Source organism: Crocuta crocuta, unplaced genomic scaffold, assembly GCF_008692635.1.
Source record: "Crocuta crocuta isolate KB4526 unplaced genomic scaffold, BGI_CrCroc_1.0 scaffold36, whole genome shotgun sequence".
NCBI lineage: Eukaryota > Metazoa > Chordata > Mammalia > Carnivora > Hyaenidae > Crocuta > Crocuta crocuta.
In genome coordinates, this window is record NW_027532203.1 from 10,788,139 (window position 1) to 10,813,981 (window position 25,843).

At 37.5% G+C, this 25,843-nt stretch overlaps 1 protein-coding gene across 2 annotated transcripts in view; it reads left to right on the plus strand.

The window, feature by feature from the left end:
* TCF4 (transcription factor 4) overlaps positions 1-25,843 on the plus strand; it is a 354,008-nt gene that overhangs the window by 225,898 nt on the left and 102,267 nt on the right. For both annotated transcript variants that reach the window (XM_077777707.1, XM_077777708.1), the window contains 2 exons: positions 498-627; positions 1,111-1,160. In XM_077777707.1, coding sequence (XP_077633833.1) covers positions 498-627; positions 1,111-1,160 — 180 coding nt within the window. The remainder of the gene's footprint in view (positions 1-497; positions 628-1,110; positions 1,161-25,843) is intronic.

Consider the following 25,843-nt stretch of genomic DNA (forward strand, 5'->3'; position numbering starts at 1 on the left):
CAATCCGTGGAGGATAATGCCGAGCCGATGCACAGTCCTCAGTGGAGTGGAGCGTTCTACACTCATCCCCAACGTGAGCAGCCGGGGGGAAGTTGTGTGCGTCCGAAAAATCAGATTCTTTCTTGAGTTCTTGTGAAGGAAGGGCATGAATCGTTCCCAGATATGAGCCTAAGTGTAGACGAAGAAAACATGACTCTTACATAAATGCCCTCTTCTGAAACAGTCAAAATGGGAGTCGTCTTAAGATGAAAAGTACTGTTTCAAGAGAAATCACCTTCTACCTTCCTCTCAAAAGCAAAGAATTTGAAAAATCCCAAACTTCTGGCTAGCTTCGTAGACCGCTTTTCTTTTTCTTTTTGTTTGGTTGTGTTTTAATTGTTGCAGCTCGGCAGATGCTGTTTTCTTTATTGCGGTGGTTTAAGTACTAACAATCAGTTGGGGGTGGTGAATGTGAAAAACTAACCTTCTATGTTTGTTTTCCCTTTTGAACCTTTTAGCAGAGTCTCCTTGGAGGTGACATGGATATGGGCAACCCAGGAACCCTGTCGCCCACCAAACCTGGTTCCCAGTATTATCAGTATTCTAGCAATAACCCCCGAAGGAGGCCTCTTCACAGTAGTGCCCTGGGTAAGGTATTCCCCTGTTTGAATGCCTGAGTGATTAGTGGTAGTCTTTTTCTTTCTTCCCCTCTTTCTTAATACCACCCTTCTCACCCTATTCTCACCCCACCCCCCAAAACCATAAAATTTTGCTCAAATGTCAGGCTCGTGACCACCCTCCCCGGTAGTACATTGGATGGGTATGTTAACAACTCCTAGTAGCAAGAGAACTATTTTGGTGTATGCTTATTTCTTGTTTTCTCTTGGCTGCCCATATAAGGAAAGTTAAAAAAAAAATCAAAGCTTAAAAAAAAAGTTAAATATCTTGATTTTTATGAAAAAGGCAGAATTCGATTTCTGCCAGAATAAAATATGATAGCGGTACCGACATTTTGCTAAGGTAACGATTTAAGAAAATCTGGTCTAATCTAAATGGCTTCGTGGTTTAATCTGTTTTAGTTAGGAAAATAGGCATGCAGGGGGACCTCACAGCCTCTTCGTTTTCTTTCAGAGGTGCAGACAAAGAAAGTTCGAAAAGTTCCTCCAGGTTTGCCATCTTCAGTAAGTACTGCTTGTTTCTGCTTTGTATATTGTTTATTTTGCTCCGTTTTGTGTTGATGCAAGGGATATAGGAGCAAATGAGGTTCCACGCGCCTGAGCAGCCCGTTTACCTAGACTGTGAGTGAGGTAGGAATGACCTACACATCCAGCCACCTGACCCCCGTTGGAGTGATTAATTGCATACCCTGAAGACTGGGTGGTGGTGTTGATATTCAGCAGGTTAAGCTCTGAAGAGAGCCTTGAAAAGGTGCCTGAAGTTCGAGGAGTTTTACCTGTACAGGGCTTTCAAGAGAATGAGTATTAGTTTCATGTGTTGGTTAAATTCTTTGTCGGTATTATGATGATTTATGGATTTGCATGCGAAAGGAGATTTGTGGAGAGGATTTAGGAAAAATTTACATGGGTTTCAGCCCAGAGTGCAGAGAGAATGTCTCTATTTTCTAGAGAGGTTACTGCATAAAAGCTGCAAAAGTAACTGCATCAGTAGCCATTTGTGTCTGGAATATACCAGGTGAGGACTAGAAGAATCCAGCTGTAACCAAGAGCATTCTGGGTCTTTTTACTACCTGGAGCTATACTCAGGCTTTGCTGAGGTCCCTCCAGGCTCCAGCGTAGCAAAAGTTGGTTGTGATCCCAACTAAATGCGATATCTTATTTTCAGTTCTTATGCATATTTTCAAATCTGAGTTCCTAGATGATTTTATTTAATTTTGTTTAGAATCAGTCCTTGCCTAGTAATTTCCTCCTTACACAGAACACGAATATGAATCCCCCACTTCTTGTTTCCTCCTGCCCTTCTTTTTTCCTTCCTTCCTTCCTTAGATCTATATATGTAGAGGTAGATAATTTTGATTTAATTTAATTTAATTCTGTATTCTAAGGGCACTAGTATTCTTTATAAAGAATACCAATGAGCCTTATTGCAAGTTCTCCTCTAAAATACAATGGTATTCAGGTTTCTGAAAATATATTACCAATCAATGCTTGCATATTAGTTTTACTTCGTTTTTAATAAATTAGGGGAATAATAGGTTTTGCAAATGTGCTAAGATTAGATTAACCCAAACACCTGTGTATTTGACTTGATTTCAGTTCAGCTCATCCAAAAAATTATTAAGTGAATATATCAGAGTGAGTCTTATCTGGAAAAAAAACACAAATTTTGTAGCTGATTATCACAGACTTGGTAATGTTGAAGAAGCATCACAGAATTATCCACAAATATAGAAAAATATTGTGTAAATAAAACTGCCAATGGCGTATAAAATAGTCTCTTTGGACTACCAATAAGTCACTTAAAAATGTACTGAGTGATTTATTCTTTAAATTTCTGGGCTGTACTAAAATTGACCAATATCCCCTCTGGTTTTTGGTGGTAGATTTAATGTAGATGAAACTTTAGCTTTTAATAGCTTTTATGACAACCTCATATGATACAGTTCTCACAGCTGTTTACATTTGAAACATGCATGCACCTAATACGGACAGTATTAAATACAATCAGTGGACCTTTGGATGTTCTGAAATGATAGAATAGTTGCGTGCCGTAAAACGCGAAGCTATAGAACCTTATTTATGCCTCATAGCCAAATGAACTTTGTTTTTCCCAGTGCTAAAATTTATGCAGAAATCTACCCAATTTCTAAGGAGTGCTTCGGTGTGGCCTTAGATATTATCTATCTGCTTAATCGTTGTCTCACAACAATCTCTCCTACTTCACTGTAAGTTTTTAAGTATTTCCCTAGAGTCAACTGGCCACTATAGAAAATTCCACTGATACTGTTTTTTCTTTGCTATTTTGACAGTTTGTGTGTTGTTGATATGTTGTCACATGTTCAGAAATACAAAGGTATCTTCCCTTTCTTTGCTGTAGATCTAGAATAGGAAATTTAGTTTGTATTATTTAATTTTTGGCTTTTGATGGTCACTTTAAGATTCATTCTCTTAGAGAATTTATCTTGGCTAAATGTTTTAATGGTCCTTAAGGAACATTCTCATAAGTAGAGCCTGTTTTTTTAAAGACAAGGAGGAAAATTCAGTTGAAATAGATATTCTAGCCTTGTTATTTTTTTGATTTTTCTTTTTTTTAAGCAAGAAGAATAACTTAGTTTGGTCGATTTCAGAATCCAGTCATCTATTAATTGTCATTACTTTAAAAAAAATCTCCGCTCCGTTTTAATAGCAATGTAACTTAGTTTATATTAGCTTTGTTGTATGTATTGGATTGCTTATTACTTATAACAAGATCCATGTGCCTTCCACTGCATGAAATATATATTTTAATTTGATCTAAAGAGAGGGTCTGCAATAGTCATTGTAGCACCTTTGCTCGAGTATTTTTAGACCTCTGTCATGTTTATTCTTTTTTTTAAGCTCAAGTTAATATGTATCTGATAAGATGTTTCTAAAACTTGCTTCAGTATGAATGAATAGTTTTCTCACAAATAATAAGAAATTGGGGATAATAAAAGGTTTCTTTTCAAGTGATTATGGCTAGGTAAAGACATTTATATGTTTTCTTCAATACATATTTACCATGATAAATAGTAATAAATCTGTCACAATCTGTGGTGTGAACTCACTTTTTTTTTCCTTTTTGAAATGGGCCCTTTCTCTTCCTTAACATAAAACAAAGAAAATTTAAACTGTAACATCTGTAATCCGATATTATTTATGACCTTACTCGACTATAGTGGCTGGACCTCTTTTGTCGCCATTAGGCTGGATCTTCACAGGAAATGAGAGCAAGGGGCTTGCCTGGCCCCGTTTTTGAAAATACTGCAGCATCTGTGGGAGAGAGGAAACATAAGCCTGGCCCAACATCACGCCACGGATCTGGCAGGATCCTTGACTGTGTTTGGGCTGTGCAGTGCATCTAGCGACCTCAAGTCACTGGAGAAGCGTGACAGTGATAGCATGGCGCGAGAGCCATCCTGAGGGGTCGCCTTGCACAGGCGCAGAGGAGGGAAGGAATTCTGTCCCTCTGGACCACAGAGGCCTGTAGTTCGGGCTAGGGTGATGTTTCTTTAAAGGAACGGCTGTGTGAAATGACAACTCTCTGATTGCCCACAAGAGCCCTGATTAATCCTGCAGAACATTTTCGTGTTCTCTGTTCAAATGGGTGGTATGTTCTTCTTTTCAGGCACATTGTAGCCCTCTTCTTTTGATGAGAGTTTAATAATAAAGCTTTGTTTTTTTGTTGATGCCAGAATTTATTTCACCTCTCCGATTTCTTGGATCTGTATGTGAACTTGTTTATTTGATTTCTACATCTTGGTTTCCTTCTTTAATTTTTTTTTGTTTGTTTAATGTTTTATTTATTTCTGAGAGAGAGAGACAGACAGCATGAGCAGGGGAGGGTCAGAGAGAGAGGGAGATACAGAATCTGAAACAGGCTCCAGGCTCTGAGCTAGCTGTGAGTACAGAGCTCGACACAGGGCTCGAACCCACGAACTGTGAGATCATGACCTGAGCTGAAGTTGGACGCTTAACCGACTGAGCCACCCAGGTGCCCCCTTGGTTTCCTTCTTTAAATCGTATATCTCACACTTAATATTTTTCAACTTTACTGCTTTTACCACCATATTTCTTACCTTTGTACAGCCTAATAATCATACCTATTGAATCATGAATTCATGCAGAGAGAAATATACCCATTAAATCACTTTTTTTTGGGCGGAAAATGATCCATAATTCTTAGAAATTTACATGGAGACATTAAATCAGGAAAGCAAAAAATTTTCACATTGTGCCATTCTAAAATATTTTTCCAGACACACATAAAAAAACACAAAGACATGGTCTTTTAGAAACTTTATTGTGCCCACCAATATGGAAACACCCATCTTCTTATAATTTGATTGCATGAAATGATGTACACTTAACCAAAAACTGGTAACAGCTGCAGCCATTCGACTTTAAACATTGGTGGAATTTGTCTTCACTGCTAATCGAGCTTTGAAACTTCAATGACAGGGTCACTGTCTTCCCCACGTGGAATCCCTGGGACTTCAGATTTCTCTAGAAATAAGAAGTTTTACCTTTAGAAATAGTTTATGAACTGTCTTATCTCCAGTGATTTTTTCCAAACTGAACTTTTTAGTAAAGTCTATTTTTTATGTTAAATTTACTTTTGTTTTTTTCTTGGTTTGTTTGCTGTTTTCTAAATCAGGAAGATCTGGCAAGCTTTGTATTAAGTGATCAGGAATAATTCCAGACACATGGATCCTAAGGACAGCAATCTCTGTAATAGTAAAGATTCTAAAATAAGATTTGGGCACTCCCAGAAAATTTTAGAGATGAGTTAATCATTAGGAGGACTTGAAAAATAAAGCTTCAGTGTGTATGAGATACCAGGTTTACCAGTTTTCTTAACAGAAGAATTCTTAAAGAAAATAAAATCTTAAAGTTTAAAATGAGACTTTTTTTTTTTCCAGAAGAGATTGTTAGGAATTCAGGGAAAGCTGGATCATGCTGGTGGCGTTAAGTGATCTGTGTGTTTTACATTACATAAAAGACCTTTATATATGAAGGTTGCGGAAATGATCTTGAGTTCATACCTGAAAATATTTTTAGAAAAGAAATGTTTTCTCAAATGCTTGAGGAAATCACAATTTAAAAGAGAGGTTGGAATTTCTTTTTCCTGCTTAGAGGCTCAGAAATTCTATGTGATTGAAAAAATCAGTACTTAAAATGTATAATTTCCCTCTTCCCTTTGAAAGTGATCAGAAATCACAGTGATGCTATTTCGCATCAGCAGAATTTTAACTTGAGTGATAATACAACTTTCATTAAAATAAAATTTATATTAATTTTAAAATGAACTAAGTGTCAGCCACTTGGACTCCATCCTTTGTAGGAAATTGTAGAGTAACCAGTTGTGTGATAATATATAATAGGAGGGGCCTCATCAAGGTTCATTCTCGGAGAGGTAGATCCTTTGTGAAAAAGTGTAACTATAGGTATATACATTACAATGTTTGGTTAGCCCATACTAGTTAACTTTAAACTGAAGCTGCCCATTCTCCCATTAAAAATACTGAAATATGAAGTTTGGATATTAAAATTATGTTTACTAGTTATAAAAACGTATAGACAGAAAAGAGATAAAGTACAATGCAATTAAATCATCCCCAGTAGGACAGAGTATTATTCACACAATTTACAGAGAAAATGTAACATGACGCTGGGGAACACCTTGAAGGTTGAGAAAATATTCATCACAGAGAGCATATATTTTTGTGCAGTTAATACTGAATTTACTAAACCAAAGGCTTCAGAAGTTCAGCATATACATTCTTTCTTTGAAAACCAATCGTATTCTCTTCACTGTGGTTAGAGGCCATGTGGAGGTTATACTTTCTGTGATTGCTGCTTATGAAACAAGCAGAGGAGAATTGCTATATTTGAGTTTTTTTGGGGGGCTCTTATTCTGTTAAGAGTCTTTCAAAAAGCATAAGAAATTCATACAAATGTACAACATACGTACCATTAAGCATTCCAGTGTCTCAGGAGTTTGCTATAAGATTTCCGTATTTTTGCTTGGAATTTTGGAATAATGAGATCCCTCTTCCATCATCCTCTCTGCTATGAAACCTATACCTGCTCCCCTTAAAAAGATGACTTCTGATGTGTAGATTTTAAATACGAAGTGAGAAGAAATGGAAGGGAGAAGAAAACACAAAAGTTAACTCTAGTGTAAAGGTTTGCATATTTGTGAGCTCTTCTGAGATAATCTTTACAATGAAAAGGATTTATGTGTCAAACACTCAAATGAGAGAAGACCACCTAGATTCCTCCTCAACAGACATGCCTTCCTGGCCCCCTTTGTCTGATTATTCTACTGAGCAAGCTCTTCTGAGGGGGTGTGCATGATACATATTCCCCCCACCCTGTGTGAATTTTTATTTTAAACCTGGTTTTCAAAATTTCACCTGCTAAGATGTATCAGGACTTTTGTTAAGATTTCCACAACTGGGACATTAGCATTTAGTATAAAACCAGCCTCATTTGTTGAGAAAGGAGACATACATTTCAGGAAACTGTTATTTGGAACCTTATTTTATCAGTCTCAGTGAAGAGTATGTTTTGATGTGAAGTCTTGGACTCCGTCTGAGTGGTTTAATTATTAAGAAATCTAAGCTGCCGTAAGGCTGCTTTACCTAAAGAGAATTGTAACAGGCCTGCATGCATTTTGAAATTATAAAAACTTGTTTTGCAGTATGTGGTTTGACTGTGAATTTGTTTTATGATTGTGGACTAATACAGATGCTTGGCTTAATATTTGATTAGATACCATTTTTTAAACTTTTACTGTTTCATTGACTGAACTGTTCGTTTTATTTTCTACTATGGAGAAATTTTCTCATTTTTTTCCCCAGTCACTGATAATTTCTGTGTTTTCAAGGTGTGTTTTCCTGATTTCAAACAATTCCGAAGTTTTTGTTTGAAAGTCATAGATCAATATCAGATAGAACTTGGAGGACTAAGTAAGATCCTCTCAAAATATGTAGCAATAACCCTAAAAGGAATGAGGAGTCTCTTCAAAAATAGCAAAGTTGTATTTTCTTAAGGCAGATTAAATTCTGTCAGGCTGTTGACAGACACTTGCTTTGTTTTGTTTTTTAAATAAATTGCGCTGAATTCTTAAACTGAACATAAAGTCACATTTCAAAGCAAGAGCATGAGATTCTCATGCTGATCTCAACTGTCCCAGGATGCATTTGTGTGGGGGAGTGTGCTCACTTTAAAGGAATAAGAGCTTTTATAAAATGTGGTGCAAAATTCATAGTTTTAAATACTCAATTGTTTTATCTTAAAACAGTGGCATGTGAATGATACCAATTTCTTTCTCCTTTCCTTTTTCTTTTTCTTTTCTTTCTTTTTTCTTTTGGTAGTTGCAGCTGCTGTATAGGTACAGAGCTCTTTGAGTTTTATGCTTTGCTTGAGCTTATACTCCCTCTTCAGAGAAATTAAGGTAGTGCAGAAGAGTCTGCGTTTTGTAGAATTTCAAGGTTGACAAAAGGAAGTAAGTTTCAATGAGAAGTACAGATTTCGATTCTGAAGGAACATGCAAATTCCTTTTTGAGAAGAACATTTAAGAATTTTATTTAACTCGCTTAGCGACAGCCACTGTTGACCCTCTAGTCTAACTTTATCATCTGAGGAATTAATCATAACTACACTCTGAGGTTGAAACTTGATACATGAGCATTTCCTTCTAGAGTGACCAGAAGAGGACCTGTGTGTGTATTAAATGCCGCTAAATTAATTTTGAGTATTCAGTGGTACAGAAGAATAGGGGCACTTCCTCGTGAAGCCCTTGGTAGCAAACTGTAAAGAAATGCTTCGGTGTGTTGCTGTGTATCAGCAGTGTTTTCAACGATAGTGATTAAAAGGTGCTTCCTTTGTGAGACATGGACTCCTATTAGAAAGGCTCAGTGTTCTCAGAAAAATGACCCCTGTGGTATAGTCCTCACACACATACAAAACCTGTCACTGTTACACTTGCTGTTACCATCTAGGGATTTTTTTTTCCTGGAAAAAAAAATGCTGTTTTGGAGCAATTACTTTGATATCTGAGAAAGAGCGCCTGTCTACAGCAGCCTCATCATCCCGAGCCTATATCATTCTAAATATGCCTCCTGGATTATACCTATAATAATATTGTAATGGCATTCATTCTACCGATTGGCAAAGTCTATCATTATATCATTAGCTGCCATGAGAAAGCAGTTTCAAGTAGGTCGCTGATTCTTAGCATTAATGTTTTCAAGTAACCCTGTTTGGGGAATTCACTCATTTCACAGGTGCTCAGGTGTGTTAACCTAGGGTACGATAATATTTTCTGGCTTGCTCATTACGAAACAAACTTGAAGTACAAAATAATTCAATAATAAGCAGAGTATAAAAACTGGGGCTTTATTGTAGGAAAGTTTAATAACTTGAGATGTTAGCAGATGAGATAAAAAAAAAAAAGTAAAATTTGTCTAAGGGGACAGCAGTAGTCAACTCATCCCTCCTAACTACTGAAGCTGAGGTTTCAAAAGAATGTTCCTTGCCTGGCAATTGAGACTTGTTGAATCGGTTTGAAATTTTAAGCCATTGAGCTAAATAGAAAATCAATCTGTTTCTGTAACTAGCGTTTTATTTGAAAGTATTGTTATGTAATAAAAAGGTACAAATTCTGCCATTTGATACTAAGGCATATGCTTCACAAGTGAAATTTTATTACCAGAACCTGTGGGTTCCTAGTCTAGTGCCTTGATAGGAATTTTATTTTTAGGTAATATACAGCACATTCCACATATCATCTGTAGCTTAATTGATAGGGTTGAACAAGAGAAAATGGAATTGGGCATTTTTATTATGGGCAGACACAGTTGGAATTATGAAATTCAGATCCCAGTAAGTCATTAGTTTATAAGCCATGCTCTTTTGTTTTCCCGTTAATAAATTACACCAACAACCTAACTGTTGGGTGGAACCCCATCATGACATACTGGGAGCATCCAGGTGGGAGGGGAGGACAGCTTTTTCAGAAGTTTTCATTCATTCACTCATTTCTTTCTTCCTTTGTACTTACTCAAAGCATATTGTTGAACTAACCTAAAAACTAGACACACCAAATGACACTGAGCGTTTCCTCCTCTTCTGTGTACCCTTTATTTAAATCGTGAAGCTTCACAGCTAAGGTCCTTCCTGTTTAAGGAAGTTCTCAGTGTTGCGTCACTTACATCCCCATTGGTGGGGATGGCCTTAGCATTTTAAAGAGCATAAAGTCTGGCCTTTTGAGAAGGTTGTGCATTCAAATACCCAAATGACACACACAGCAAAACATAAGACTTATTGTCCTTTAAGCTTATTTTAGAGATGCTGAGTCCTCTTACTCACCTTGAAATGGTCTTTTCACATACATCTTTTTTTTTGGGGGGGGGGTCCCATACAGGCTAAATTCACTACCTTGCATATTTCTTTGAAATGTATTTCCAATGAAAGAATATAGTAATAAAAGTGGTGTGGTGGGATGAAAATAACACTGCACTAGAAATAGAGATGTTCCTAATTAAATGTGTGGTATCCTCTACTTACTCACCTAGTGGCCCTGGTTGGGTCACAGATCTATTTCACGGTCTACAAAGGAAGTGTAAATAGCACCTGCTTGATGAGATAATGTTGAGATAATAATAACAGTAAAAAACCTTAACCTAGTGCTCATTCTGTGCCACGAACCGAGCACTTTGCATCTAATAAATCACCTACTCCTACAAAATCCTCTAAAGTGGGATGTGCTGCCCTTTATTCATGGCTAAATAAACAGAGACACAGAGGGGTGATGACACATGCCTGAGGTCACATAGCTAATAAATGACAGAGCTGGGATTGAGATCTGGGCATTCTGTCGGCCAGGTCTCTGTGTCCTTAATCATGATGCTATGCTGCCCCTTGGTTATTCAGAGGACTTGGTAGAACAAAAAGCTCTATACAAACTGATTGGTGTTTACCTAGCAAGTATTTGCCAACCTGGAACAAATAAAATATTCAGCGGTTTCATCTTGCTGTAGAATGGCCCTCAGTACCTCTAAGTGGTACACTGGTTATAATGCACAACTTCTGCCCAGGAAGATCCCTCAGAAAGACCAGACCATTCAATATAGCATTTCTGTAACAGAGACGGGATGATCTAGTGGTTATGACCATGGAATCTGATCATCTGGGTTTTTAGCTAGCTGTGCCACTTACAAGCTGTGTGGCCTGGGCACGTGATGTAATATCCTTGAAGTATTCCCTGAAAAATGGGGAAAACATACATACCTCCTAAGGATATGTGCCACTCACAAGCTGTGTGGCCCTGGGCACGTGATGTAATATCCTTGAAGGATTCCCTGAAAAATGGGGAAAATATACATACCTCCTAAGGATATTGTGATAAATAAATAAATGACAAATCATATATGATGTGCTCTGCATAATCCTGACACATTGTAAATATCTAAGAAATGATAACATCCTAGGACAGTAATAAGCAAAACCCTCATGTTACCATCAGCAACAAGCTAACGACCTTTCTTCAGTGCTTGAGAAAACTTTCACCTGCAGCTTACCGGAGTAGCTGGATACAGAGCAGAAACTAAGACCAGTGTCTCAACTGCTAGTAGAAGAATTCTACCTAATGGAGGTCACTTGCCCTTTCTCAAGTGATGAAATACTGCAAGCACTTTCTGTAGGTTTTTGTTCCTTGTGATAGTGTCTGCCTCGGACCGAGACACCTAGTCAGCTGTTTGAATCATTCGACTTCTGCTCTGCGAAGTTTGTGTTAGAAGTGTGTACTCCATCTTTTCTCTTTTGCAATGGGACATCAGGCCAAGATGACAGAGCTCCTCATAATATGATTCCCTCTGCCAGTAATGTGTTTATGCCTAAGTCAGCCCTGCCTCTAAGCGATAAGGAGATACAGGCTTTTTCTTTCATCTTCTCTCCGTCTTACTCTGTAATTGGCCAGAAGCAGGTCAAGAGCAGGGTAGGCCTGGGGTTTTGACTTCATCTGGCAAGATGAAGATGTGTTGAGCAGGTGGGACTCTGTGGCACTTTGTTTCCCTTATAAAGTAAAATAGAGTTTGATTTGATTAGGACTGTTTAGGTAAATTTCTAACATTCAACAGAACTATTTATACAGATGTTTTAAGGTGAAATCGCATCCAAAGGCTGGATCCCGGCCTTTGCCACATTGTCCTGTGTTTTTCTCTCAGTGCCATTGCTGAATCCATAAAAGAAAATTTGTTTTTGCGTGTCAGCTGAGGGAAACTGAGAACAGTTTTTGAGAAGGGCTGATTAGTGAACTCTCGCGTTTCAGGCAAAAAACATCTGCCAAAGGGGGTGGGGAAGCGAGCATGGTCTCCACATTCCACCACGAGTGCCTCTTCCCAGCCAGTTTTCAGTCACAGAAAAACCAGGCAGCATATCAGATTCCTCTGGAAAGGTCCTTCTGGCCGGACCTCTGCCTCGCCTCCTGGAACGGGGACGGGCGCTTCGGTTCACGGAGACAGACTCTCTCTCTGGGAAACCTGATCGATGCGATGGAGCCACCCCTCGTTCGGAGCCATTGCCACCTTGTGGATTACAAAGGATAGTGGTTTTCATCAGACTTCCATTTCCATTTGGCTTTTTTATGGCAAGTGCACGTTGGCAGTGGATTGCTGTGTTCCTCACCAAAAGGATCTTCGTTTGCTCAACAACACCTCACTTCTCCACTCACAGTTCATTTATGATTCTGATGAGAGTGTTTTTTCAGGAAACACACATTTCACTTTTTGACCTAGGAGCATCTGTTAGAATTTTTTTTTAATACTACTTTGGCATTCTGAACGTGTTAATGTCTTTCATATCTGTTTAATGCTATTTAGGGGTATTTACGATCACCTCTTGGTTACTCAGGGTAAAGTGTGTCGCAATTTTTTTTAAACAGACAGGAAAGCATTCACATGAGGAAACAGATTGCTTTAAACATGTGCTTCCTGTGACAGTAAAAAGAACAAATTAGATTTAACACTGTGTAATGAATGCATAAATGTGTACATTTAAGCTTTTAAAAGCTTCATGTTCAGTTCTGGTCACAACAAAAATTGAGTCACCTGTAAAAATTAAAGATGCCTGGGTTGCTCTCCTATTCCTAAAATGCCCAGAAATTGAGATCCTCACCGGATGACGCCTCATCGGAATCATAAAAAGCACAATATGTTAATGCTGGAGGGAGCGAGAACGGTACAGGGCACATGGAAAGGTGAAACCAGGTTAGAGTTTGATTCTATGCGTTTAGCAAAGAAATCAAAATGTTTCAGAGGACAGGAAGGTGGGTAGGATTATAGTACTGTCTTCCCCTCTGTCTGAGAATCAAGGAGAAACTCCCATTCGTCGGAACCCCAAATATTCTTCTCTTGCATGAAAAAAAAAAAAGGAAAAGAAAATCTGATGTTTACTGACTAGCGGCTCCTAAGATTTAATTACATAAGAAAAAGCTTCCTTTTCTTATGTAATGCAGTTGATGTTCATGTATGCTGGCTGGCAGGGAGTGAATAGAATATGAGTTAATATTTCCAGTTAGGCGCGAGTGCTGAATTGGAGGGCATGAATCCTCTCCCCAGAAGAGTCTCCTCGCCATTTCTGTCTGAGCCCTGCGGATGGTGTGTTCCCTTCCCCTGTGCTTTCGAAGCTAAGGATTTGTGGCACGCTCCCCATCCCTCTGGCCAAGGAAGGCCAGGACAGAGTCCCTCAGGGGAGGGCACATAGTCTGGGGACATCTGACTCTCTCATATCACATACTGAGGTACTAATATCAAAACAGACTGCTTGTCGTTGCACGGTGGGGCAGTGCTTTTTTTGGCTGCCGTGGTCGAAATGAAATGGGCAAGCTGTAGTCCGCTTGGCATCAGATTGGGCTGAGGGAAGCTGGGAGATCAGAGTCAGACTGTGAATGCAAGTAACAGCCAATGGTTAACTTCCTTTTTGTGTGTCACTTGGCAGCAAGGAGACTGATGGCGATTTTCTTTTTCTTTTTTTTTTTTTTTTAACGTGGGTGAGAGTTCAGTGCCCTGGGAAGAGCCGTAGACACTGCCCTTGTGCTTCCTCACACTGTTGAGTTGCGTTGATTTCTTGAGGCCAGTACAAGCGCTCCACGTACCAGCTCCAGGCGCTGTATACACGGCCGCTGGACTCCGGATGAGGAAGGCAATCAGATGAGAGGTGACCCACACAGAACCTCGCTGCTGATCTCTAGGAAGTCATAGCGAAATCAGACTCTTGCAGAAGGCGGCAGAGCCAAAGGATAATATATGCACTTGACTGGATACTCCCTTGTATGCAGACACCCAAAGATATTTTTAAAATTATCACTACCGCACATCCCTCATCTCCCATCAAAGATTCAAATCAGTTTTGGGCTGTCTGGAAAATGCAGGGCTAAAATAGCCAGATTGAATTCGGATGAAATTACCTTCTGCTTTTCGGGGAGGTTGTTGCTCTTGTGTTAGTCGAATTATTTTCTTTGAAGATTCATTTGGAAGAGAGTTTGGGAAAATTCCTAGCCTCCCTCTAGAATTTGATCCCACCTCTCTGTTTGCAAAGAGCTGTTCCCCAAAGGCGAAAAGAGCGAGTTGCCATCTTGAGGAGTGAATTGTGTGCGCAGTGAACACCAAATGGTCTCAAAGTTACCCTAGGATTTTCAATATCTCTAGTTGCTTTCAAATACTATTTATTCCCCTAACCATTTGTGCAGGATATCAGTAAGATGACCAACTTCTGACAACCCTAAAAGCAGGGAAGGAAGCTTAGAAATAGAATACCAGTTGTCTGGTAATTAGAGTGTATCTCTTAAGAGTTCAAGAGAATTCTGATTAACCTTTCTGTTCCCACATTCTCACATAAAATTAGCACACCTTTTAAATTATTATCTAGTATTTAAACACATATTTTTGAGTCTTCTTAATGCAACAGGTTCTGGAGACACTAAAAGTGTGTTATAGGTTTCTAAAAAACTTCATTTTTCTTACATTTTAAATGTTCTGTTTGTGCAAAATTTCGAGAATCACCATAAGGGCTTCTTTGCATTTTTAATTTAGTAACTAACATATGAATAAATTTGCATATTAATTAGTTGCAGATTAAATCATGCATACATAATTGCCTCCTTACTGTGTTTAATGTTTGTCAAAATCTCCAGCCTGGTTTGATGGATGTCGTATGAAAGATTACAATTTGATGTACCCTTGGAAGTATTTACACCAATAATGCAAGATTCTTAATAGCAGAATCCTCTAGTTATATACAGTTACTAATAAACATGTAAGATAGGTACATGTCCCTTTGACTAAAATTTTTTCTTTGCACCAAATCATTTACTATTCATAATCATTAATGCATCTCCTAATTATACAGCATATGTCTGTTAACCCTTTCGTTGCTGGTCTTCAAATGGTAGCTTCTTTCTTTTCTTGCCCCCTAAAGAAGGCAAATTATTTGATAGTATTCTGAAATTACTGCATTGCCTTTTACTTATTTCTCTACTAGTGTATGGACACACCTCATTTGCCACTTCTTTTAACCTACAGTTGAGAATTATGTGATCACTTTGTATTTTCCAGTTAAAGATCAAGAAATGACCCATGTGCACATACTTAGCTGATGGGCTTTCACTTCTCTTTTACCACTGTTGAAAAGAATTCAGATATTTGAAATACTTCCTATTGAAGGGCAGATACACATGCACACATGCACAGTTTTTGAAAGTATAATCGTAGGATAAGTAAAATTATTTACATTATATTTTATTCCACTTTGGATATGGTAATGCATTTCATGTTTTATCATCAAATATAGGATTTTTTTTTTTTTGTACCAGGACTGAGATCTCTATAGAAACTGATTAGAGAATGGGTGCTCTTGATTTGACAGAGTTAAAAAATATATATATATGCCAGTAAATGTTCTTTTTAATTAATTCCTCAGGTATTTAATTTTTTTAAGTTTTATTTTACTCATGTACACAGTAGACCAACTGGCATTTTTTTTTTTTTTTTACTATTTTGATGTCTAAGCTGCTTATCACACTGTATTACCCTGCATTAATGAGTATTCCTACTGTGCAAAACTCTATCAAAAATGATGGTGTGAATGTCATTTTTAATTGGAAGTTTATACAGTCAAATTTATAGTACACAACAAAAAATATGTACGTAATTCTGTTCCAAGCCTTTTTTAGGGTATTGATCTTTTTGGTTTAAGTATACATTTTTATCAGTCTGACCTTAAATTTAGCTTGAGAATCTGGACAAATATGACTGAGTTTGAATGAATACCATTCTTGAGGGAAGAGGGAAACCAAGGCATAAGACACTTATAAAACCTTTTAATTATGAGAGGCACAAATACAGAATCTATTTTGAGGAATCCCTTTTAAACATGAAAACTTGCTGACCAGTTTTGTATGTTCCCTAGAAGCCGAAATACCTGATTTCTGTCTATTTTATCATTGAATGCCTTGCATTTATATGCTTATTAAGAAAACAAAGGTTAAAATGAGTCAAAGGCATAAAGAGCGTCTCTCCTTTCTCTGATTCTTACATTGGAGAAATAATACCTCCTGCTCACCTGCCCCAGGGTCATTTTCTTCTAATCACAAGGCACAAGGCACTATTTATTGATTTAGCAAAACATTCATTTGCAACATGCAATATAGCATTAAATTATTTAGCAATGAGAAAAATTCAGTGAAAGCTGCAAAACTTATACAGGGAAGCAGACAGTCAGACCCGAAACATCCTATCTGTCCACAGCCATTGTGCCTAGGTAATTCCGGGCATATGGTGTGTAAATGGTGTTGGAACATCCTTGCCAAGTCTACACGCGGCAGGATAAATTAAGGACAGGTTTCCTGGGTGTAAGTCCCACGACTGTGACCGGTACACTCTCTGCTTGGATGTGCTCGTTCTGTTCTCGTGTTTCAGCAGGAGCTTCACACAGCATCCAGTGGTCAAACCTGGGCCTCAGCCTGCTCCTAAGACAGAATTTTAAATTTCTGAGAATTGATTTTATACTTAAATTTAAAATATAGTACCAGGTTCCTTGTCCCTACATTTGAAAAGTAAGGTCTGAATAATTCAACAGTATATATTTGGATAGTACCCATTTAAATGGGTATCTTTGACAATGGAGATCAAGTGCCTCTCAGCCACTGAAGAAAAGGTATTACTAAGTAGTGACTTTTTTCTAGGTCAAGAGTAAGATATTTTCTAGCACAGGAAGTGAATTATTTTGAACAATTGCTAATTTTAGTCCCAAATTAACCCAGTCATAATTTATTAATTCAGCTTTGTAACTCACATTACTAGTATCACTTAATATTTGAATTATTATTTTGAAGTACCTGCTGTCACTTCTAGAAAGGTGAAATCACTGTCTCCTTCTTCCATTTAAAACTTCTTTAAAATAGCTAAGAGGTTATGCTATTTCCATCTTTTTGAAAGGAATTTCTTTTCTAAGCTGGGTGTTGTGGCTCATAGTGTTTGATACTTTAAAATGAAGTCCATTTTGATTAGCTCGGAACTCTGTACTTGGAGATTTTGTTCAGAAATGTTGGCAGATTCTTTCCTCCTATGATAATTCGTCAATAGATGCCTATGTAGTACATATGCCAGGAAGACTTAATTATGAATACAAGACCTTATTAATGAAAATTATTTCAGGGTGTTTTAAAGTATGTAGAGTATGGTTTAGGATGTTTTGTTGTTTTTACTATTAAAAATAATGCTTTTACCAAATCAAGCTGTTGTTTTTTTAAGGATAATATTATGCTTCTATAAATTAGCAGTTTAGACTCTGTTCCTACTATTATCATTTCATTTATGAAACACAAATAACATGCTAGTTACTGTATGAAGAATGGAATTAGGTTTAGTTCCTGTCCATTGCTTTGTAAGTGGAGTGANAATACCCCTGAGGTCATCGTAAGTCAGTAATACTTGACACAGATTTAGCTTCATGCAAGTTGGTGGTGGCTCTGGAGGAGTTCACTTGATTATCACGTAGCCCACAGTTTGTGAACTCGGAGTGAAGTTTTGAGCTGGTTATTGTGTGACCATCCTTGGTTCATGGAAACCACTTTGCACAGCTGTGCTCCCAACTCAACAACAGAGAGCACAAACAATATTCGCTGGAAAATCAAGCTCGGTCGGCCTTCCAACTTTGCTAAGAACTTGCAGCCTTGAAAACAACAAAGAGGATAATCACAGTTGCGATTACAGAGTCCAGATTAAATGTCTCACACAGGAGGGGAGGTGTGGCCCAAGTTCACCCACACGGTGCAAGCGCCATGAATGCCCATGTGTTAAACACTGTAGTCACTTACCAAGATTTCTGGTTTTAAATGTCATTGAACTACATTTAAAACAAAGCACCTGTACTTCATTCAAAAATATTAAGGTATATGGAGAGCTGTGGAGGTACAGCCAAGGAATTATTTTATATTTGCATATTCGGTGGGGGGCAAGAGCCATGGACAATAAAGACAAGCCATAAAGACAATAATCCCAAGTATTAAAACAGTCTATTTTCATGTAATGTATGATTCAAAATGACTTAGCAGTTTTAATTTTTTTTTAGAAAGAAAAGAATATAAAGAGAGAGATAAATGAAATTTGCATCTCTACAGACAACTCTGCATATAGCAAATTTAAGATTCTGGCAATTTCCTTACTCGCATCTGAAAATTGAGAATTTAAAGGAGACTCAGACAGATCTTTAATTATTGCGTTGCTACCAGGGGGTCTCTGTGATGGTATCAGTAAGTTGGAAACTTTTTTTCAAAAGGACTACACAGGGGAGCCTGGGTCGCTCAGGCAGTTAAGCATTGGACTTTGGCTCAGGTCATGATTTTGCAGTCCGTGAGTTCGAGCCCCACGTCGGGCTCTGTGCTGACAGCTCAGAGCCTGGAGCCTGTTTCACATTCTGTGTCTCCGTCTCTCTCTGCCCTTCTGCCCTGTTCACTCTCTCTCTCTCTGTCTCTGTCTCTTTCAAAAATGAAACGTTTAAAAAAAGAATTTTTTTAAAAAAGTAATAAATAACTGAACTGATAACTTTTAGCATAATGCATTCAGACTAAATTACTCCTTGGTTAAGAATTACAAAACTGTATTAATTATTTGTATTTACTTAGTAAGTTTTAGGTAGACCTGAGGCATTAATCCTGTTTCGTAAAAGATACAACTTCTGCTTATCCAGATCTCAAGTATATTTCAAACCAGTCTTTATTTTAGAATTCTTTGCAACAAAATTTCTGTCATCAAATACGTGTATCACAGAGATAACTAGAGACAGAGAGTGTAATTTTTTATCATATTGCTGAAAGGGGTCTAGAGCTCTCCAAAAGTTAAGGAACCCTATTTCAGCCAGAAGTTGTGGGAGGCAGTTGATGTTCCTACATCATTATATCCCCAGTTAGCATTGAATCAACACAAGGCTTAAGTATCAAAGCAAGTCAGCAAATACTTATTGCACCCCTACTACGTGCCAGTATTCCTAGAAGTTGCATAGCAGTAGACCAAAGTTCCTACCATCGTGAAGATTTACATGGCCACAGGTAGTTGTTGAAGCAAAACCTCATTAAAAATAATTTTTAGCATGGTTGACATACAATGTTTCATTAATTTCAGGTGTACAACATAGGGATTGGACATCTTTATATCTTATGCTGTGCTCACCGCAAGTTTAGCCATCTGTCATCATATCATCATACAATGCTACTACAATATCACTGACTGTATTCCCTAAGCAAAACTTCACTTTATAATGCTCTGTAGGGTCCCAACACCTTGATCCACCTTGTGAACTAATAAAAACAGAGGCTGTGCTGCTTTGCTTTTTTTTTTTTTTGAGGCTGTGCGTCTCAAAAGCCCAGCAATTGATGTGATCCCACGGTCCATGATAACAATAAAATATATAATTTAGACATAAAGTCAACCACAGAATTTACTGTAATTGTCAGGTTTTTTGTCCTCGGCATATCATATTTTTGTTACCCGTGAAACAAAATGACATCTTTCTTAAAAGTTTTTTGTTTCCGTAGTGCTTAAAATCGAGTTAAATGGAATGTTTTGGAAAGGACAAAAGAAAAAAAAAAAGTTAAATATGTGGAAATGACATGGAAAGCACCTGTTTCTTTGTTTTGTTTTCCTCCACGTCATTAGGAAATAATGTCTAGCCATAGGAGGATCTGTTGTCCCTCTAAGAAAATGTTTATCAAATTGAATTTTGAAAGTAGAATATAGATTAAATAAGTAAGGTGGATTTAGCAAGGAAAATTAAAGGATACAGAAAACAAACAGGAGTCTGCATCACACTACACGTACACTAATTGGCACAACAGTATCACTTCTCAAAAGTGACAGTGCATGCATGTATCCATTTTTATATCTTTGGCATATTGCTGGCACTATTAATTATTCCATTGAGAAAATAGCCGCTCTATAGAGAAGAAAGGAAGATAAATGAGATCCTCCAAGCCCCCTTCTGTGAGGTGTAAGTGTAAATGAATCTGCTCTCTGCCAGCCCAACAAATAAACCTTGGTCCGTCCCTAATCTTCAGCCATTTATAATCCAGGTGAGAGAAAGGCCAGGCTCATGACACCAAAAATAACCATTAGAAAACTTAAAACTGTAGGGGAGCAATTTACATAACTGTGTATGTCCGTGTTTTATCAGAAAAAGTGTAGTTCTATTTGAAAATGTCTATTTCATGAAAGCCTGACGTATTCTCAAATTGAACTCAGTAAGGCTAACTATGATGTCTTTTCCTGACGATTCTGGACTTGATGATTTCTGTCATTGGGGAAAGGAAGGAAATAAATTCCTTTTTGTTCCTCATTCACTCAATGAGCAAAATGTGATTAAGCTCTTATTAAGTATGTCTTATGTTGTTAGAGGGTGGGACAGAGAAAGTTAAATCTTGGTCTCTACTCTTTATAAATGTATAATATTTAGGGGCAATAAAGTAGCTGCATGATTTACTTCGCAACAGTTTATGGCACTAAACTTTGCTGGAGAATCCAGAGGATCTAGAATGGTCCTTATCTGGATGTAACTACAGAACTTGATGTCACCCTGTGTGGAGAGTTGCAGATCTGGCAGATTAAGACAGAGGCCACAGATGCATGCAACTGAACTTCTTTCTAGTAGCTTCTGTGTATATTTTCCCTACAGTTGGACTTTTGCTTAATAAACTGTAGAAACAATTTTTGATTGTCTTCATATTTTTAGAGATTGATTGTCCACATATTTCATTATAATAAAACCGCAAATCGCAGAATTTCAAACTTGGGGGAAAAAAAAACCCGTCATGATCACAATTTAACAGTTATTTATTTGAAGCATATTTATTTATAAAGAAACTGAGATCTAGATAAAGCCAGAACTCACTCAGGCTTAGAGAGCTAGTTAGAAATTAAGCCAGAACTCAAACCAACATCTTGGTTTCTGGCCTCCACATTCTACTGCTTTCTCTAACAAGTACAAGGGAGCAGGCAATGGGGATGGAGGTCTCATCCCCAAATATGTGATTGGAGAATCAGAAACTAGCTCTTTTGGAATTCATTAAGAAAAGAGTATTTATTTATTTATTTTTTTACTTTTCAATGTTTAATATTTATTTATCATGAAACATGGTCACTTGTTTTATAACTGTACTATTAGTGACTCAATACAGAAATTCTGGACTCTGAGAAAACCTTATACACACAGCAATTTTAAGTGTGCCTATTTTTATTGCAAAAAGTATGAGAAATTGATCAAAGATCACACTGCTGGCAAGTTCCAAGGACATAGCCCATGCACAAAATGGGTATGGCTTGAGGAGTTTCCCTTGGACACAACACATTTTTGCTATGGGAGCGGGAAGTAGTAGGTGCTCAGATCACATAAAGAACATGGCTTGCAGGCTCTGAACAGAAATTGGGGAACATGCCACATTCTGCAGTAAAGGAAAACCTCCAACTGGGGGTAAGGGTGGGAGAGTCGACCTGTTCAGAATTTGGACTCATATTAAGTAGCATTTAAGTCGTGTTAGGTTCAGAATGCATTTGATAATCTTGTTCGGAGAAGGCAAAATGGGGACTGACGTTTTAGGAAACAAATAGAGGCAAATTCATGCCTCTCATTTATAAGCACCATAATTTGGCAATTTAGCACTGTTAACAATAATTCTAGTTATGATTATGAAGACATCCTTTTAAATCAGTTTTTACCCAACCATGAATGAGTGGAAATAAGACTATTACTGCCATATGACTTTGGGAAGCCTTCACCTATTCCTGATACGGTTGGCCTATGTTAGAAGCCAAAATATATCAATATCAAATTTTTTGCCAAACAATACTAATTTCATTGCTGTTTGTGTCAAGGAGAGCCTATGAATTCATTTCCATTGTATCTAGTAGAATCCTCAGATTGCCCTTAATTGCATGTTACCCCTTGTAAAACTTCCTTGAAAATGTCTTTTGCTTGCGCATGAGATTTGCCACAAGCTCTTTTCTGTTAATGGATGAGGATATAAAACCTGACCCACCTGTCCCATCATGGTCATCTCTGTGTGTGCACGTGGAGGAAATACTCCAGAGCTTATGATGAACAGAGCGAAGAGATCATTTATTTTTTAAAACTAAGTAGCTAAAACTCAAGGTCATATTGAGTTAAAGAGCACAACAGGTCAGGAATGGACTTAAGCTTTTAGGCTGTGGGCTGGCCTTGAGGGAAATTAAATCTGCTACTCCTTTCCCTTTGAAATAACCTTAATTCTTGCTCAAAGTGGCTGGTTTCCAGTTACACAAGAGGATATTTTGGGCAAAACTTTTATGAAACAGGCATGTGAAATAGGCACTTTAGTAACGGATGTGCATAGGATGCTAATTCTTGTATGGTCACTCACTTCCATTTTAAAACTTACTGTTTTCATTCTCTTTACCTACTCTTTTTTATTTCAAGTGTTTATCAGGGAGAACCATTAAAGTATTTGAAAATTGTTTGTTCTCTGCCCAGCAATTCGTTGTTCTACTTGTTGGACGATGTCAAACAATTAAATGTAATCAACAGTTTAGAACCTCAGGAAATTGTTAGAATTTCCACCCCAAAGAGGGTTGACAAACCCTAGACAATTATTCTATTTAGAATGGAAATGGTTTTCATTGTGATATCACATTTCCCTCTGATCATTGAGCAATGCATTGGGAAGCCCAGTATTTATTCGCAAATTTTCAAAAATTGTGTACATCCTGTGCCCAGATTCCAATCTGCTTCATCAGTCCATTTTGTCAAAAGTTTCTCAAATGGAATCCTTCATCCAGACAAACAAACATACCCAGGATTTCCCCCCTTTAACTTTTTGGGAATTCATTTTTACACGTGCACCAATGAGACGGAAAAAACAGTTGCGTCTTATTTCATCTGCTTCAGGTGATTGTGGTAAGCCTGCTAGCTCTCTTCATCTGGAAAGTGCTGCGATCTGAGTCAACTTCCTCCGTCTCTGTTTTTATATTGTCCAGGGTGATGCTTCCTCATTGCACTAAAATAGAAATGGTTTGTTTTTGTATCAAACTTGGAGACTGGCTATGGATTTACACTGGGTTAGGGTAAAGGAATTTTTTTTTTTCAAAGAACATCCCACTTATCCCAGGGGAAAGAGATTGATGTACTAGAGACAAATAAGAAGCAATTTTTTCCCCCTAACTAAAACATCTCCTTTAGTCACCAGAAGTATCAACTTGTACTCTTTTTTTCTAATTTCATTTAATATTTCAGAGATTTGGTAGAATTAATGTATGACTTCTGCAAGTATGGGTCTTTGCGTGAAATTGAGGAAGGAAGAAGTGAACTTCAGGTGGAGTCAAGCATGCAGTTTCCATTGTAATTACACACAAAAATCTATTTGCAACTTACTATTTCACTTCACCACATCACACATGCCATTAGATACATGTTCGCCAGTCTGCAGGCTGATTCCATGTTAATATCTTTGGTTGTTGAATTTCATAGGTATGATGTCCATGTGGGTAATGGCATACTCATTGCATTCTTCACCACAGAAATGAGAAAATGTGTGGAAGAGTGGGGAAATGACTCTAATCCAGATCTAACTGGAGACAAGAATTTGGGAACTTGGTTTTTACATTTACTTTGCATGCTGTCATCTGTCACCGAAACACTATTATGTCTGTGTGAGCCTTCATAATACTGTTTAAAGCAAAATAAGAAACTGCCTCTTTCTCCTGAAGAGAAATACTGCCACAGAAAGGTAGAAGTCAAATATTTACGGAACACAAGTCTGGTTAAAAATAGCCCACATTGCTTACCTTAGTAATCAATGTGAATTACATTATAATCAATATGACTACAAGCTATCTGACCAGCCAGGAAGAAAATAAATATTTGATCATGTGATAAACCATTGGGACATCTGCATATGAACCCAAGCCATATAAAAGTATCCAATTCAAGATAACGGTATGAAATCACTGATAACGTCACAAATAGAAATTAGATTTCATAGTCTTAACTGATCATTTGATGCTTTTCTGTGATAAAAAGATCTTCCAAACTGAACTTGTCTATATTTGAACCGTACAAATACTTAAAACTATTGTACCTGATAATATCTAAATGCTGCCAAGAGAATAAGTTTATGCCACTGAGAAGAAGCAGGTGGTTTGTGTTGTATCTCTGTTCTTCATGTAATACGGATTTACCTCAGATAAATATTTTTATATTCGTCTGACAAGTATATTTATCCGAGATAAGTATTTCCCCCAGATGAATGTGTGTTTTGGAAAAAAAAAAAAGTTTAGGTAATTAGGATTCCAATTGAGGAAAATCATTAAAAAAGAAAAAAAGCTTACTCACTTACTAAGAAAACAGTGATTTTACATTCGAAAGATCTCAATACAAAGAAATATGAGAATATACATACGGGAACTTGATTGGTGTTCACTGCTAGGCTGCAGGACTGTCTCAAGTCACAGATATCAGGAAAAATTATTTTTAACTCTGTGTGTGTGTGTCTGTGTGTCTGTATCCTCCTTAGGGTAATTAAATCTTCTACGAAAGTTGTACTCATACTTACTAAGGATTTCTGTCATTGCAATTTGAGGTGGACCTTCAAAATCAACCCCTCCTTAGGTGTAAGCTATCATCATTTGTTAAAATTTATTAAAATTAACAATCCATGTATATGCAGTCACTGACTAAACACCAGCATTATTTACCTTATGAATTAAATTTCTTCTTTCTAGTGACTTCTACTAGAGAGCAGAAAAACCCAGTTGTTCAGCATCTGAAAAAATTAAACTGAGTAATAACTCTTTTTTTCAATGGGTAAGGGTAGCTTAGATAACCTCCTTTCCCTGACTTGACAAACTTTGCCAATCATTTGTGTGTAAATATGAAGACATAGATTTTGATCTTAAAGCATCAACAGAAATATATCTTCAAGTATCTAACTACACCTACTGGTTCCTCATGTCAGTTGTGGTGGGCACCCCACAAGGCTTTGTGATTTGGTACCTTTGCTTAATGGTGAAGAGTGTAGCATGGTCCTGTAGTAGACTTGTGTCACCAAAGTCTGTTTTGGGTGGAGGTCATTTTCCCACTGTTCTCTAAGGCACTTTTCTTGTAGAGGAAGCAGCAGTGGAGGGACCAGGAAAAGCACTCTCATTTCTAACATGTCGATGATACGCTGAACTAGGTGCCCTCTCATCTTTGCTTCTCAAAAGAAGTGCTGGTGCTAAAATGAGGGAACTAAAACCCAGACCTGTGATGCGACGTGGCCACCATCACACTGTGACCAAGTGTTAAGGTTGTAATTCTCAGACAGCTATGTCTGACCCTCACATTTAAGCCCTTGGGGTTTTAGAACTTTGCTCACGTCCTTATCCCACTGCCTTAGCAACTTTGTGATCTATGAAATGTCATGTAAGGTTCTTTGTGCCTTAATTCTCTGTCTTTAAAGTAGGAATGGTAATACCTGTCACAGAGTACTGGTTATGAAGATTAACTGTAGGCAATGGTGTGTTCTTTAAATTGTATATCACTCTACATGTGTTAGTTAACTGTTCTATTATCAAATTTTTTGATGGGGTACACATTTACCTAAG